Source organism: Hyperolius riggenbachi, chromosome 3, assembly GCF_040937935.1.
Source record: "Hyperolius riggenbachi isolate aHypRig1 chromosome 3, aHypRig1.pri, whole genome shotgun sequence".
NCBI lineage: Eukaryota > Metazoa > Chordata > Amphibia > Anura > Hyperoliidae > Hyperolius > Hyperolius riggenbachi.
Window position 1 is genome coordinate 507,179,296 of NC_090648.1, and position 17,421 is coordinate 507,196,716.

At 47.6% G+C, this 17,421-nt stretch overlaps 1 protein-coding gene across 3 annotated transcripts in view; it reads left to right on the plus strand.

Moving 5' to 3' along the window:
• Positions 1-17,421, plus strand: part of PRMT8 (protein arginine methyltransferase 8) — a 262,574-nt gene that overhangs the window by 206,043 nt on the left and 39,110 nt on the right. For all 3 annotated transcript variants that reach the window (XM_068273128.1, XM_068273127.1, XM_068273129.1), the window contains exons 6-8: positions 1,429-1,516; positions 4,061-4,176; positions 6,889-7,039. In XM_068273128.1, the coding sequence (XP_068129229.1) occupies positions 1,429-1,516; positions 4,061-4,176; positions 6,889-7,039 (355 nt within the window). The remainder of the gene's footprint in view (positions 1-1,428; positions 1,517-4,060; positions 4,177-6,888; positions 7,040-17,421) is intronic.

Genomic DNA, 17,421 nt, shown 5'->3' on the forward strand with positions numbered 1-17,421 from the left:
TTTTCAATTGTGTTTTGTGCTAATCACAAGGAAGACAACAGAAAGCGGAAATACATCACAACATTTTTTTTTTTTTTAAAACGCATGAAAAACGCATACTATTGCATTGCCATTGACTTTCTTTATGTGCGTTTTTGATGCGTTTTTGAATACTATGCAACAAAACCTGCGTTTTTAAGAAAGCCTGATTTGAAATTGTATAGAAGACGCATATGCGTTTTATATATGCATTTTTTCCTGCTGCCCATAGACCGCCATTAGCGGCAAAAACGCATCGTTTTCCGCAACGCTAGCGTTTCTGCTAAGTGTGCACCCAGCCTTAAGAATGGGGAATCAGACCTATACCACAGCTCATCTGTTAAGAAGGGATGATGAAGATGTTTTTCAGGGTACGGCAGAAGCTCATAAGACACCCGCATACAAAAATTTTATGAATTATTTAGATATTTGAACAAGAGACAGACTTTAAAGGGAACCTCAAGAGAGAGGGATATGGACGCTGACATGTTTATTTCCTTGCAGAATGCATGGCTGTTCTGCTGATCCTCTGTCTCTAAGTACTGCAGACAAATGGATCGTCAGGGCTGCCAGGCAACTGGTATTGTTTAAAGTGTACCAGAGCTGAAAACATTAAAAAGATGTTATACATACCTGGGGCTTCCTTCAGCCCCATCTGCTCGGACCGCTCCCACGCCACCGTCCTCCGCTGCCCGCAGCTTCAAGAACCGGGTCCCGATACGTCAGTCGGCTCCAGTCTACGCAGGAGAAGTACGCCCTACACATCCAGTGCTGTTAGACTGGCTCCGACTGACGGGACCCTGGTCCCGAAGCTGCAGCCAGCAGAGGATGGCGGCGTGGGATCGATTCCGAGCGGATGGGGCTGGAGGAAGCCCCAAGTATGTATACACTCTTTTTAATGTTTTCAGCTCCCTTTAAAAGGAAATAAATATGGCAGCCTCCATATTCTTCTCAATTCAGGTTCCCTTTAAAAATGATGCTCTGCTTATTTACGAAACCTAAAACGCTTTCACTGTAGAGTCAGAGATGGATTTTCAGTGTAAAGGAATGAAGTGGGTTACTGGTTCAACAGCTGAATGACTCACCTTGTAACAGAGCAATTTTCTCTTCTTAGAATTGCGAAGCGCTCCATCAGAGGAGACGAGATAGGCGGGAGAGCCGGCAGACCTCCCGTTTCCCTCCGCCGCGGCCTGACTGACAACCGCTTTGATTGGAGATGGCATCTTTGTGCGGCTGCCCGCCGGCTGATCTCTCCTCTCAGATATTAAACGCCGTGCGACAGTATGATTGGAGGGTAGCGGCAGCGGGCAGGGGGTGATTGTCTGGGTTTTACTCGTGCCGTTCAAATTGTGATGTCTTTGTCAGGTGTATAGATTATGAGACTACCATTTCCTCACAATTCATCAACAGAAACCTGGAGGGCTGATGTTTCCTGACCGAGCGGCCTTGTACGTGGTCGCCATCGAAGACAGGCAGTACAAGGACTTCAAGATTCACTGTGAGTATCTGATGGCGTTACCGCCACTGGCACCATTCGCCATCTCGCCAAGGTGATAGGTCGCCACCGCAAAACTTAGCAGACGATTTGTCGCCTCTACTCTGAGGAGGATGGAGTATTGTTGAGACTGTCAGGCGGGGAACGGGAATACACTCACTGGAATCATGCGCATTTTGAAGTCAATGGCCCTGTTAGGGAAATACATGTCGTTAACGGTTGTTTGCATTTAAGCTTTTCCTGTGATTTTAACATCACTGCAGGTGGTGTTCCCCCTTATGGACCAGAGCAATTTTCACATTTCAGGGCTCTATTTAGAATTACTTATCCCTCAAGTTTTATTGCCACTTCAGATTAGCATTAACGTTTAACATTTACACCCATTGCTCCCCTATTTGTATCTATAATTAACCTCTTAATCCTACCTGGAGGACAATAGTCGTCCAGATAGGAGCCGCTCTGGTATATCTGGACGCGTATAAGCTTCCAGTGTTTTCCCGGCGGATGCACTCTTTCCCGGTGGCTTGTACATGGCGGTGATTGGTGACGGGAAACTAATGTTCCCTGATCCAATCGCAGTGCTCAGAATGAACGGACATGACCCCGATCAGGGGCCATGTCCACTCATAATAGTAAAGTAGTGACGAAAGGAAAAAAAAAAGAACACTTCCTGGTGGAAACCCAGGGTTGTATTTTTAGTGCCGTTTAGTGGCAAAAATGTAAAAATCCACTTAGGAAAAAATATGAATTAAAAATTAATAAAGTTAATGCCTTCTATCACCCCATCACCACCCCTCCCCCCAATTAACAAACAATAAAAAAAATATTAATTAAGAAAATACATGAATAGTTGCCCTGGGACACAGCTTTTTTTAATATGTATGTAATGATGGTATATTACTATTATGTGAGCAAATAAGGTCTTGTAATTAGGGACTGGATACAAAAAAAAAACAAGACAGAAAAAAGACATCTTTATTTCCAAATAATATATTGTCGTCATACATTGTACTAGGAACATAATTTAAATGTTGTGATAGCCGGGACTAATAGGTAAATAACATTTGTGGGTTTTATTTATAGTAGCATTGCTTAGTTTAAAACTATAGGGAATGGAATCTGAGAAATTGTGTAATTTCTTTTTCTTATATTTCCCTATAAAATGCATAGAAAATAAAGTAATTACTGAAAAAAAGTATCACCCCCAAAAAGCCTAATTTGTGGCGAAAAAAAACAAGATATAGATCATTTAGGTATGACGAGTAGTAATAAAGTTATTGGCGAATGAATGAGAGGAGCGCTGACGGGGAAAATTGCTTCCGTCCTTGAGATGAAAACACCCGTAGGCTGAAGTGGTTAAGCATGTATCTATAATTAGGCATATTCTCCTTTATTTATGTATTTGGCCCCTCCCCCTGTGACCTGCTGTCTAGGCAATGTACCAGGTGCAGTACTAGTCATGCTGGGAGCTGATAAGCCTCTCTCCCCCTCTCTGCAGGAGCTCCCTACATGGAAGGAGGGGGGTTCCAGAGTCCTGGACAGCTCACAGTGGGAGTCACAGGGATGGGATTCACATAACCCCCGTTTTTTTTAGTAAAAGATAAGAATGCTCAGGGTCCCACACTGTTACAGGGAGAAAAACACACCCACAGCTAATATGCAAATTAAGCGGTGGGGGAGGGGCTAGAGGAAGGAGCTGGCTGACGCACATGCCAACAGAGGTGTATCTGGGTAATATAGTGCCTATGGCAAACACTGAAATCCCCCTCCCCCAGAATAAGTCGCTAGAGTTAGCCCCCCAGTATAGGTAGCCAGTGGTAGTTCACCCAGTATAGCTAGCCCACTCATTTAGGTTGCCCTACTAGTTAGAGTTGTCTCCACAGTACAAATAGCCCCCTTTAGCATAGGGAGTGAGAGGTGTCCCCAGTATAAGTACCCCCCCAGTATAGGTGGTGGGAGGTCTCCCCTCAGTATAGGTACTAAGAGGTGTCCCCTCCAGTATAATTAGCCCCCTCAGTATAGGTAATGAGAGAAGTCTCCTAGTATAAGTGCCCCCCCAATACAGGCAGTAAGAGATGTTCCCCTGTATAAGTATCCCCCCAGTATAAGTGGTAAGAGGTCCCCCCGCCAGTAACGGTAATGAGAAATGTCCCCTAGTATAAATAGTGCCCCCCCTCCCCATATAGGTAGTGAGAAGCATCCCCCAGTATTGCAGTGCAGCACGAGGAGAAGGAGGCAGGCATGGGGACACAGCACAGTGGAGGACATTGCGCCCATGGTTCTGTGTTGCCTATGGCATGATCCATGCCTGCACCCCTCTAGATACGCTGCTGCATGCCAACCAGCATATGGAGGTGCTCTCCACCAGACAGCCGGCATACAAGTGATGACACCTGGAATACATTTATTCCTTTATCAGTAATTATTAATATGTATCACATGTCCTATGTAACTGGTATCATTTTTTTAATACTGGTCCTCTTTCATCCATTTTCCACGTGAATGCCTCAGCATGTTAACAATGCGCTCCTCGGTTTGTATCGCCAGGGTGGGAAAACGTGTACGGATTTGACATGACGTGCATCCGAGACGTGGCCATAAAGGAACCGCTGGTGGACATTGTGGACCCAAAGCAAGTGGTGACCAATTCCTGTTTGATAAAGGTTGAGTAATCCTCAATGCAAACACCATTCATCCATCATGTCTGCTCCAAACAAGAATAGCATCCCAAATCAACCAAATTCAATTCAATGCAGAGTTCCACCTAAATCCTTATTGTTCCATTGGATAGAGATGAGAATGCTTAGCTATAAGGATTAAAAATTTCTATCCCATAATGCCCGGCGTGACCTCTGACCTGAAGTCAGCTGGCCATTGGCAATGCCTGGCATGACCTCTGACCTAAAGTCAGCTTGCCATTGGCAATGCCCAGCATGGCCTCTGACCTCAAGCAAGCTTGCTATTGGCAATGCCTGGCGTGACCTCTGACCTGAAGTCAGCTGGCCATTGGTAATGCCGGGCTTGACCTCTGACCTGAAGTCAACTGGCCATTGGTAATGCCAGGCATGACCTCTGACCTGAAGTCAGCTGGCCATTGGTAATGCCGGGCTTGACCTCTGACCTGAAGTCAACTGGCCATTGGTAATGCCAGGCATGACCTCTGACCTGAAGTCAGCTGGCCATTGACAATGGGGCTTGACCACTGAAAACCATTACAAAGGACCTAACCTTCTACTGCCTTCATTAACCACTCTCTGTATATGTACTGTATGTACTGCATAAGCAAATACACACCTATTGGGCTTTGCAGGGATTGACCTTGATAGCTTTATTAGGTAAAAAGGGGCTTCCTTTTAGGTGGTGGTGGGGGGTAACTACAATTTTCCGGGCCCCCCAACATCTCCCCACCCCTGCCAGCTGTGTGCACACATTTCCCCATAGCCACTAGAGTGCCACCTAGTGGTTTTGAGGGATACATAATAAATATTGATTGCTTATATATTTGCTTACATAACAGCTTTTGTGTAGCTTGGACATAATAGATAATAAGGAATTTAGAAACATTAACTTTTCCTTTAAAGGACACCTGCAGAGAGGCATATGGAGGCTGCCATAGTTATTTTCTTTTAAACAACTCCAGTTACCCAGCTGTCCTGCTGACCTCCCAGGCATCAGTAGTGTCTCAATCACACACCTGTAACAAGCATATGGCAAATCCATCCAGACTTCAGTCAGAAACACCTGATTTGCTGCATGCTTGTTCAGGGTCCATGGCTAAAAGTATTAGGGGCGGAGGATCAGCAGGACAACCAGGCAATCTGCATTGTTTAAAACAAATAAATATGGCAGGCTCCATAACCCTCTCACTTCAGGTGTGCTTTTAAGGACGGTTTTACACATATTTTTTGTATTGCGGTGGGGATGTAATGCTTCTGCCACATCCCACCGTACGCAAAAAACGACAATCATGTGACCCTGAGAGCAGAGTGCGCCGACAGGGTCATATGCATAGCCCCGCCCCCTCTCGGTGAAGTACTTCCTGCTGGGCAGGAAGTGTGTCACTGGGATTCCTGTCAGTCCGGGCATGCTCACCGCGACGCACCGTAGCCCTAACAGTAATGTGCTGTTGCCCTTGCATCGGCTCAAATAATTCCAGCGCAGCTGACCTCAAGGGACCGCTCTAAGGGCTTGCTTCACTAAAGTGTGAGAACGCAAACATTTTCACACGAAAACATTTTCACGCGGAAATCGTGGCAAACTCGCGCAAATCGCATATCGCGGCCGTGTCAACAGTTCTCACACTTTAGTGAATCAAGCCCCAAGTGTGAAAATCTCCATAGACTCCACAGACTTACATTGCTTTTGCAGCCCCTTGCAGCAAAATAGGGTAACTCCGACCAAGAATTGAACTTTATCCCAATCAGTAGCTGATACCCCCTTTTGCATGAGAAATCTATTCCTTTTCACAAACAGACCATCAGGGGGCGCTGTATGACTGATATTGGGGTGAAACCCCTCCCACAAGAAACTCTGAGGGCCGTGGTACTCCTGGCAGTTTCCTGTCTGTGCACCTTGTTGCATTGTGGGAAATAGCTGTTTACAGCTGTTTCCAACAGCCAAAAAAGCATGCAGCAGCTACATCACCTGCCAACAGTAAAAATGTCACCATGTAATGTCAGAATGTAAATCAGGGATTTAAAAGATTTTACAATGGGCAAACACTGACTAAATCATTTATACATAATTATTGTAAAAATGAAGCACTTTTTTTTATTACATTATTTTAACTGGAGTTCCTCTTTAACTTGCAAGTGTTAAAGCTCGTTCACACTACAGGCGCTTTTTCAAGCGATATTTTTAAGCGCTGGAGATTTTTGTAAATCTCCCTGAAAGTGCTTACACCATGCTTTCTTATGCGCTAGTTCAGATTGGGGCGTTCCGTTCACTTTCTGATCAGAGAAGCGCTGCATGGACCAATTTCAGGGCGATTTTGCAATAATGGGAGGTATAGGAAAAGCGCAAAGCGTTAGAAAAATCGCTTTTGCCAGTGATTTTGTGCGCATTTTTCTTTCCCTCACAATTTAAATGTGGTGCTTCCGGGTGATTTTTAGGTCCTTTTCCTTTAAAAATAAGGCCTAGGACACTTACAAATCGCAAAATGCCCAAAAAAGCACTTACAAAAACGCTTACCAAAAACGCCCAATGCACAGTAATTGCTGGGAATCGCAAAGAAAACGCCCAACGCGAACGCTAGTGCGATCAGAACGCAATGTGAAGAAGGCCTAAAAGGGGACTAAAACTGTGTAAACAGCCTTGATTCTTTATGTATATGTCATAGGCGTCAAATGAAGTAATTCTTCATGTCATTCTCACAGGAAATTGATATAAACACGGTGAAAACAGAGGAGCTAGCATTCACTTCGGCCTTCTGCTTACAAGTACAGAGAAATGACTACATCCATGCGCTGGTCACCTATTTTAACATTGAATTTACAAAATGTCACAAGAAAACTGGATTTTCTACAGGTAAAGTTTTTTTTTTTTTGTATTTTTTTTTTTTTTGCCTGGAGTGACAACCTCAGGAGGTGGCGCCACAGAGCTTAGCGCTCTGTGCTTTATGCAATTCATATAGAAAACTGGTACTTACATTACAGCGGACCTGAACTCAGAACTTCCTCTCTGCTCTAGAAGATAAGCAGCAGCATAATAACCTTTACAGAAAAACTTTTCTGTTTTACAGCTGATACAAATCCTGCAATAAATCTGCAGTGTGTCTACTTCCCACTGTCATGGAAGCAGACATAGGGTTAACATCATGTGTTTACAAATTAGCTGCTCTGCTGAGAGAGGCATCTGACACAGCTGAGAGATCAAATTACACTTGTGATTAGTCATAGATGAGGGGGAATCAGGCCCGGTTCACATTGGCGGTTTTTTTCTGGAATGTAACCGGAACGTATACTGTACAAACGGAACGGATGTGAAAGGATCCAATGTTAACCTATGGATCCATTCACATGCGTTCGTTGGTACGGATACGTTCCGTACATTCCGGTCAATAATAATTGCTGCAGGCCCTAATTTTCCTGACTGTTCTGCCGGATCCGGACAAAAATGCAGCAGCATTGGGGGCAATGGGAAACGGAATGTTTCTTCACACTAGTGAAGAAACGGACCGTTCCACGGGGCTGGGGGCATGGGCCGACGCGATCCTGAGCGACGGGAGGGTGAGGGGAGGGTGCAGCAGCCGGGCGGGTGGGCTAGGGAGGGTTTATACATACCTAATCTTCCATAGCAGCCGGCGGTAGAGGCTTCTGTCTTCTTCCGCGCGTCATGTGACTAGTCACATGACGCGCTGTGTAGTCACAGCGGAAGAAGAGGAAGCCTCTACCGCCGGCTGCTACGGAAAATTAGACATGGAAAATTAGATATGTATTTGCTGAGTGAAAACGGATCCGATCAATCATTGATCAGATCCGTTTTCACTATGTGAACCGGAACGCGGACAGAGCGATCCGGTGCAGCGGAGACCAGATCCACTCACCAGATCCTTTTGGCTCACAACACAGATGTGAACCGGGCCTTAGACAGGCTAAGCTCTCTAAATACATACAGGGTGCATTATTTTATGTTTTCCTTCTGTTTTGTGCAAGTCTTTTTAACTCCTAAACAGCCATGCTGAATACCAAAGGAAGGAGGCCTGGCCAGCATAACAATGATATGGCAGGCAGGGATGCTCAACTTCGGATTCGGGAGATACCCGGATAGTTGCTATCCGGATATCTCCCAGTAAACCTGTGCGGGGTGGGCGTGTGTTTTCTGTGTGTCTGCGGGTTTTTGTGTTTTGCGTGCGTTTTAATGCGTTTGCGGCTCACAGATACAAAACGCATATGTACTTTGTATGCGTTTTGTATGCATTTTTCTATTGTGTTTTATCACTAGGAAGACAACAGGAAGCAATAAATACACCAGAAAACATTGTTTTTCTTTTAACCACTTCAGTGCCGGGGGGGGTTGCCTGATCGGTGCTGCATGGGCTCTCCAGCCCGCAGCACCGATCAGATAGCAGGCAGGGCGATCAGGCTTCCCCCCTTTTTTCCCCACTAGGGGGATGTCCTGCTGGGGGGGTCTGATCGCCGCCGGCTGCCTGCGCTTGCAGGGGGGGGGCTCTTCAAAGCCCCCCTCCGCAGCGCTAGTCCTCCCTCTGCCTCCTTCCCTCCCTCTCCCGTCCCCTGTGTGCGGCGCAGGACGGAAAGCCGTCCTGCGCCGGATAGGGTAGGCTTTAGCCTATCAGATGCCGGCGATCCCCGGCCAATCAGAGGCCGGGGATCGCCGATCTCCTCTTCGGCGCTGCTGCGCAGCAGCGCCGTATCCATGTAAACACCGGGGAAGATCTTCCCCGCCTGTTTACATTTACCCTGCGAGCTGCGATCGGCGGCTTGCAGGGTGTTCACGGAGACACGCTCCGTGAACTGACATGGAACTTTCCATGCAATCCACTTCAGGATTCAGGGGCGTAGTTAAGCGTACGCCGAATCCTGAAGTGGTTAAAAACGCATATAAAAACACATGGAAAACGCATACAAAACGTATTACATTGTGTCACCATTGACTTTCATTGTGTGCGTTTTTTTATGTGTTTTTTAAAAAAAATGTGCAACAAAATCAGCATTTTTAAAAATGCATATTACAAAATACCTATGCAATTTTTTATACGGCCAATTGAGTAACATTATGCGCATAAGCGCTGCATTTTACGCAATGCTAGCGTTTCTGCTTAGTGTGTTCCCAGCCTGAAGTTATTCTGGATTTGCAGAATGTTTGGGCATCTAAAGACCCAGTCTGTACATCGCTAGTATATTTATTTTTTTTGAAGTTGCTACACAACTCTCATAATTATAGAAAGTGTTTGTTATGTGAATTCAGTGAGTTTGGGGTTAGTGGAGTTTATCTGGTCTGGTAATACTTTGTGTATATTTTACATAATTATCTTGAGAAAGTGTATCTTTACTGTATATAAAACTAATGAATATAGGCTATGGTCTTTGCCAATATGGGGAAGGGGGAGGGGTTAACGGGAACAGAGCACCATTTTAACCCCCTTGGCAGCTCAATAACACATTAAAAACGCATGCTAAAATGTGGCTCAAAAAACATCTTCATTGTATTTACATTTAAGGGATAATTACAGACAGTATTCTCCTACTTCCTTTACTTCCTCTGTCTGCAAGCAGCAGAAAATAGAAGGCAGATAAGGAGTCTTCTAATTAGACTTAATTGCCCAGAAGCTGAGATCAGACAAATCCATTCACCACTGAGGAGGGGGACACTGTTCTTCAAACAGATAAGATAAGTTACTCTTGATGAACTTCACACCAACCCTGGATAATGGCAGTGAAAAGGGAGTGGGGAGGGGGGGGAGAGGGGTCATCTTCTCAAACATGGCAGCCCTTTCAGCTATTTGAAACCATGATCTGCTAAGCTAAGATTCTTTTAAGGATTCTATGTCCAGAAATGGTCCTGGATGCACCTGAGTGAAAAGCAAATTTGCAAAAATGCAATTTGCATATGAATTCTGTCATGTGTGAAAGGGGTCTGAGGCCCAGTGCACACCAAAAACCTCTTGTTTTTTTCAGCAGATTTCAGAGTGATTCTAGGCATGTTTAGAGACGTTTTCTAAGCATGCCTAGCATTTTTTAGAGCGTTTTTGTGTAGCAGATTACAAACATTACTGTTACTGAACAGCCTATGTAACAAAAACACCTGGAAAACCGCTCTGATCTAGCGTTTTTCAGAGAGGTTTTCCACTTTCCTATACTTTAACATTGAGGCAGAAACGCCTCAGAAATCTAAAAACTGCTGCAGCCCCCGAGTTTGCGTTTGTGGAAAAAACGAACCGCTGTGGTGTGCACCATCCCATTCACTTTCATTAGCCAATCGGTTTTCCCTCTGCAAGCGTTTTAAAAAAACACTTCAGAACCGCTCTGGTGTGCACCAGCCCTCAGTTTAGTTTAGCAGAAAAGAAACCAGAAAATAGCGTTTTTTCCACTCTGCTTACTGAAGTAACAGATGGTACTCACAGATCGGAAGGCGGAGTGGTGCTTTAAACAGAATGTGAATATGAACCCAACAGAGAATGCGCTAATATTAGAATCGAAGAACCACGTTGTATTTTTGCTCCACCATCGGCTACCGCCGTACCCAGCTTAGCTGGATTCATCGTGCAAATGGCGTTAATAATTCGAAGCACGTCCGAAAGATGCTGACGGCAGCAAACTGACCGTTCCATACTGCAGAGAGCGCAGATCTGTCGGAGGACACCGCTGCTGACAACACAAATATTACAGAAGGATTTCATAAACACAAGAGAAGGTTATTGTTATTACTATTGATTTATTGCGCGTCGTCATCGTCCGGAACGCGATACACGGCCGCCGAAAAGGTGCTGCGTAACAGGAATGTGACCGTGACGAACAGAGATGGCTGTCGGACAAAATATACAGCGATCACAAGTAGTGATGAACATAATCTGCTGATTACGATTACGCAAAATGTTCGCAATTATGGTCATACGTAATTACGATTTAGACATTCAGTGGATTTCATGTAATCCATTCGTAAATTCAGCATCATTTTCGCATAATTTTGTGCCATTTTTACTGCTTAATTGCAAGGCCCCCCATGCTATCGTCACCAATATTTCGACATATGATGAGAAGGGTGAAAACAATGCAAAGAAAAAAGTAAAAAAAAAATCGATTTTAAAAATGCAAAGGAAAATGTTTTTTAAATTTTGAAAATTACAGTTTAAAATCCATTTTTCCTTTGCATTTTTTAAATCATTTTTCTCAAAAACTACAAGTTCTTTTTGAAAAATATATATTTTTTTTTGCTTTATTCCCACTTTTCCCCTAAAAGGGAGCCCAAGCAGTAGCACTGGGTATGTATTTAAGCATAGCCACGTATAATTGGTTATGCCCCCTCACTCACCCGCCCCGCGTTAACCTCTCTGCCTGTCGGTTTTTGCGTTCCAAATTACATTACAGCAGCAACTCTCCCAAAAGATGCGCTGTGACCCCCTGAACAGGAAGCCTGCAGGTCCTCTCTGCGCATGCGTAGGCTTCCTGGCTTCTTCCTCTTCTGTTCTCCTCCCCTCTGCCACATGTCATATGACAGGTGGTGGTTAGGGTTAAGGTGCGTACACACATGCGACTATAGTCGTTTGAAACGATCGCTCCCCAATCATTTCAAACGACGATCGTTTAAAAAAAAAGCAGCCAACGATCATTAAGTCTAACGACGGACGAGCTAGATCGTTAAAAACGAACGATCTAGCTTGGCGGATTTTTTCCAACGACGATCGTTTGCAAAATTAGTACATCGTTGGAAACGATCGTTCGCACTAGGCTTGACATGCACATTTCACTATTTCTCCATGGAACTTCTCATTTTTATGCGCAAGCGCAATAGTTGCTTTACGTGATGTAACGTTCGTTCCAACTATCAGATCGTTACACACTTTTAAAAACTAACTTTACTTAGGTCGTTCTTTCGTCAATTAAAAGTTTGTTCGTCGTTCACAACGAACGATCGTTGTTGCATGTGTGTACGTAGCTTTAGGCATTAGAAAAGAGAAGACATTTGGTAAGGGATAGTCAAGCAATGGTGGACAAGCACTGAAACCCTGCCAGGGAAAAGGAAGGGGCTGCAGTACATGGATGTTACACATGGAAGAGGGGGCTGCACATGGAATAGGAGGGGGGGCTGCTGTACATGGATGTTACTTGTGGCTGGATAGTGTAATGGTTAAGGGCTCTGCCTCTGACACAGGAGACCTGGGTTCAAATCTCGGCTCTGCCTGTTCAGTAAGCCAGCACCTATTTCAGTAAGGAGTTTCTTGGGCAAGTCTCCTTAACACTGTTACTGCCTACTGAGTGCGCTCTAGTGGCTGCCTCGCAAGTGCTTTGAGTCCGACAGGAGAAAGGCGCTATACAAATACTGCCATTATTACTTAAGAAGAAGAGCTGTACACGGAAAGGGAGGGGGCTGCTGTACATGAATGTTACACATGGAAGAGGGGGCGGTGCTTGGAATGGGAGGGGGGCTGCTGTACATGGATGATACACATGGAAGAGGGGGCTGCACATGGAATGGGAGGGGGGCTGCTGTACATGGAGTGAGGAAGACCACTTAACTCCAGGGAGCTGTATATGGGAAGGAGGAGGCAGTGCAGTTTCTAGGATAAATTTCACCCAGGGCGAGTGTCAAAAAATACGCCCCCCCAACATTCACGGTACTTTGCGTGAGAGTCGCAGGGGATTTTAACCACTTCAGTGCCGGGGGGGGCTGCCTGATCGGTGCTGCGTGGGCTCTCCAGCCCGCAGCACCGATCAGCTGGCAGCCAGGGCGATCAGGCTTCCCCCCTTTTTTCCCCACTAGGGGGATGTCCTGCTGGGGGGGCCTGATCGCCGCCGGCTGCCTGCGCTTGCGGGGGGGCTCTTCAAAGCCCCCCTCCGCAGCGCTTCCTGGCCTCCTTCCCCTTCCCTCCCCCTCCCCGTGTGAGGCGGCGCAGGACGGAATTCGTCCTGCGCCGGATAGGATAGGCTTCAGCCTATCAGTTGCCGGCGGTCCCCGGCCAATCAGAGGCCGGGGATCGCCGATCTCAGCCACGGCGCTGCTGCGCAGCAGCGCCGTTTACATGTAAACACCGGGGAAGATCTTCCCCGTGTGTTTACATTTACCCTGCGAGCTGCGATCGGCGGCTCGCAGGGTGTTCACGGAGACACCTGTACTCACATCCCGAGACCGCGGAAACGATTGTCGATCAAAAAAAATGGACAGTTGTAGAAAATGCATAAAAAACTCGTATTGGGTATAGGCCTTTACAATTTGTAACTGGCTATACCACCTTTTTTTGAAGGCAGCCAAATCAGAGATAGATTTCAGAAATAAAGAAAACACCTACTAAGCCAACACAGGAGATCACATAGCAGATTGTCTTAGGAATAAAACTAACTCACTACCAGCTTCAAAGTCATGGATCACACACACAAGATTATATAGCAGATAATGCCTGGTACACACCGTGCAATTTCCCATCAGATTGACTGTTGAATCAATAATTTACCATCAGATTGACTGTTGAATCAATAATTTCCAACAGGTCCAATCTGATTTCTGATCATTTTTCTGATCGATTTTGTATAGAAGTGATTGGAAAATCGATCAGAATAATGATCAGAAATCAGATTGCTGTTGCTGGAAATTACTGATTCAACTGCCAATCTAACGGGAAATTGCATGGTGTGTACCAGGTATTAGAGTACTACTCAGACCAGGGCGGAGAGACGTATCCCCCCCTCTTCCCACAACAGGAGAAAAAAGCGACAGAGGTCAATGAAGCTAGTGGGGGAGGGAGAAAGTCACTAGAGCTAGTGGGGGAGGGAGGTCACTTGGGCTAGTGGGGGGAGGGAGGGAGAAGGTCACTTGGGATAGTGGGGGATGCAGAAAGTAACTAGAGTTAGTGGGGGGGGGGGGGGGCAGAAGTTTACTGGAGCTAGTGAGGGGATGGAGAAGGTCACTGGGGCTAGTGAGGGAGGGAGGAGGTTGATGGGGCTAGTGGGAGGTGGCAGAAGGTCAGTGGGGCTACTGGGGGGGCAGAAGGTCACTGGGGCTAGTGGGAGGAGGAATAAGGTCACTGGAGCTAGTGGGGAAGGCAGTGGGTCACTGGGGCTAGTGGGGGAGGAGAGAGGAGGCCACTGGAGCTACGTGGGGGGAGGTCACTGGGGCTACTGGGGGGGTAGAAGGTCACTGGGGCTAGTGGGGGGAGGGAGAAGGTCACTGGAGCTAGTGGGGGAAGGCAGAGGGTCACTGGGGCTAGTGGTGAAGGTGAGAGGAGGTCACTGGAGCTCGGGGAGGGGTGGAGGAGCTCACTGGGTCAACTGGGGTAGGCAAAAGGCCACTGGAGCTAGTGGGGGTGGGAGGAGGTCACTGGGGCTACTGGAGTGGAGGGGGCAGTATTCCACTGGAAGAGGGAGGAGGTCACTGGAGCTAGTGGGGGGAGGGAAGAGGTCACTGGGGCTAGCAGGGGCAGGACAAAGGTCACTGGGGCTACTGGGGGGAGGAAGAAGGTCACTGGAGCTAGCGGGGAGAGGGGAAAGGTCACTGAAGACAATGGGGGCAGGTAGATTCATACTTACTAAATTCTGGTTGCAGGTGTCCATTCTTCTGCACTCCGCAGTCCTAAGGGGGCAAGGCTTCCTCCAGGCAAGTCTTCCTCCTTCTGGACAAGCACTCCTTAGTGCACAGGAGACTGGGGGTGACCTCTCCCCTGTGCAGGGGGGCTGGGCTTCCTCTGAACCGGAGATGGGGCTTCCTCTAGGCACACTTTGCTCCGACCTAAATGAACTTCCACGGGCTGCAGATGGCCTTTCCTGCATGTGGATGGCAGGGCTCACCTTAGCCAGCCATCCTACCATCTGAGTCCCATGCGGGGGGCGGGGCTTCCGCGATTGGGGGCGGGGCTTATGGCGGCCGGGAAACCTCTCCCAAGTGTCTCAGATGGGGGCAGCTGCTTGTAGTCCTGATTGACTGTGACCCCAGCAGCACAGTCAAATCAGCCTCCGCTGCCTGTCAGTTCCTCCTGCCCCAGTCTCCACCACACGCAGGAACACAGCAGCCAACTCCTTGTGTGGCCTGATGGCTGCTACAGTGCCGCTGCAGGATGTCAGTGTAACCACGTGGTGGTTACTTCCAGTGGCGTAGCTATGGAGCTCGGGGCCCCGGTGCGAGTTTTACATTGGGCCCCCCAAGCACTCTATACGTAACACTTGATACGGCTCAACAAAAACTGCCAATGGCAACTACAGTGTCAGAGGTGCAAGAAGGGGATGGGGAATAGTGTGTTAATGATTACCACTAGTCATAGTATCTATAGGAGTGATTATTACTACCACAGGACCAATAAACAGCTAATACTTTGGTTTAGGAAGGGCCCCATGGGGCCCCTCTGGCCCAAGGGCCCCGATGCGGTCGCTACCGCTGCAACCCCTATTGCTACGCCCCTGGTTACTTCAGTCTGCAGCCAAGGCAACAGGACGCCCACGAGGAGTCAGCCAAGAGAGAGAGGTGATCGCAGCGCTGCTTTTCTTTCCTCTTCAGCGCGCGTCACCCTCTCTCTGTCATTCCTGTCCTTCTGCCAGCGCCCCCCTTCTCCTCAGTACTGCACTGCGCCCCGTGCGGTGGCACTATCCGCACGCCTGTAAAAACAGGCATGGGAGGAGGCATTAGTCAGCAGGGAACTGTATAGAGGAAGGAAGGCGGCTATTATGCTGGGTACACAGAATGAGATTTTATGGCTGATTTACTGTTAGATCGATTATTTCCAACATTTCCGATTTGCTTTCCGATCGATTTCCGAGCATTTTCAGATCGATTTCCTATTAAAGTTAACGGAAATCGATCGGAAAATGCTCGGAAATCGATCGGAAAGCAAATCGGACTTGTTGGAAATAATCGATCTGACAGTAAATCAGCCATAAAATCTCTTAGTTTGTACCCAGCATTAGACACCAGAGAACTGTAAAGGGAGTGAAAGGGGCTGTTAGACACCTGGGAACTTTTAAGGGAGGGAGGCCACTAGACTTTGAGGTTGGCCCGCAACTTGGTCACAGTTAGTGTTGGGCGAACAGTGTTCGCCACTGTTCGGGTTCTGCAGAACATCACCCTGTTCGGGTGATGTTCGAGTTCGGCTGAACACCTGATGGTGTTCGGCCAAACCGTTCGGGTTCGCCCGAACTACTCAATGCCCGGCCGAACAGGGCCCCTGGTCGGCCGAACAGGGCCCTGTTCGCCCGAATATGGCCCCCCTATGGGGTCGCAGGCATAAGCGGGGAGCATGCCCCGATCGCCGGGGGGTTGGAAATTTCCCCCACCCCCTCCGCTAGCGCTCCCCCCTCTGCCCGCTTCCCCATAAAAAAAGTTTGATGAAAGTTAAATAGTACCGGTGGCTGGCAGTGGAGTGAGTGAGGAGGAGGAGTCCGACTAGGAGAGTGACGCGTTGAGGCCGGGCAGCGGGCGGTTCAGCGGTAGTACCCTTGTGGTACTTCCGCCCTTTCTCTGACCTCACGTCCTCTGCATACGAGGGTACGCGTCACGCGTACCCTCGTATGCGTCATCACGTAGAGGACGTGAGGTCAGAGAAAGGGCGGAAGTACCACAAGGGTACTACCGCTGAACCGCCCGCTGCCCGGCCTCAACGCGTCACTCTCCTAGTCGGACTCCTCCTCCTCACTCACTCCACTGACAGCCACCGGTACTATTTAACTTTCATCAAACTTTTTTTATGGGGAAGCGGGCAGAGGGGGGAGCGCTAGCGGAGGGGGTGGGGGGAATGCTCCCCCCTTATGCCTGCGACCCCATAGGGCCCCCAAAAGCGGCATGTTCGGGGGAGTTCGGGGTTCGGCCCGAACATGCCGAACATCTGGCCCATGTTCGGCCGAACGGACCCGAACATCCAGGTGTTCGCCCAACACTAGTCACAGTGTTCAATTTCGGGCCACTTTGTATTTGAGTTTGACACCCCTGGTCTAGAAAGAGAGGATGTTCTAATCGATGACAGAAAACTTGGATGCCTAAGGCATCAGGGAAGTTTGGCCCCCAATAGGCCGATATTTATCGTCTATAGCAGTGAGTTTGCGGTGGGGTAGTATACAAGAATCATACCTAGAGGCAGTGTGTTTTTAGGATACCTAGTAGGAGTGCAACGTGGCTTTAAGACAAAGGGAAATATGTCCTTAGGTAGAGTGTACGCTTAGTTACCTGGCTGTATGGATTTTAACCTGATTTAATAAAGTCGGACCATCTTTTGCTACGGACGTCGTGCACAACTCCTTCCTTTTCTATGTCGT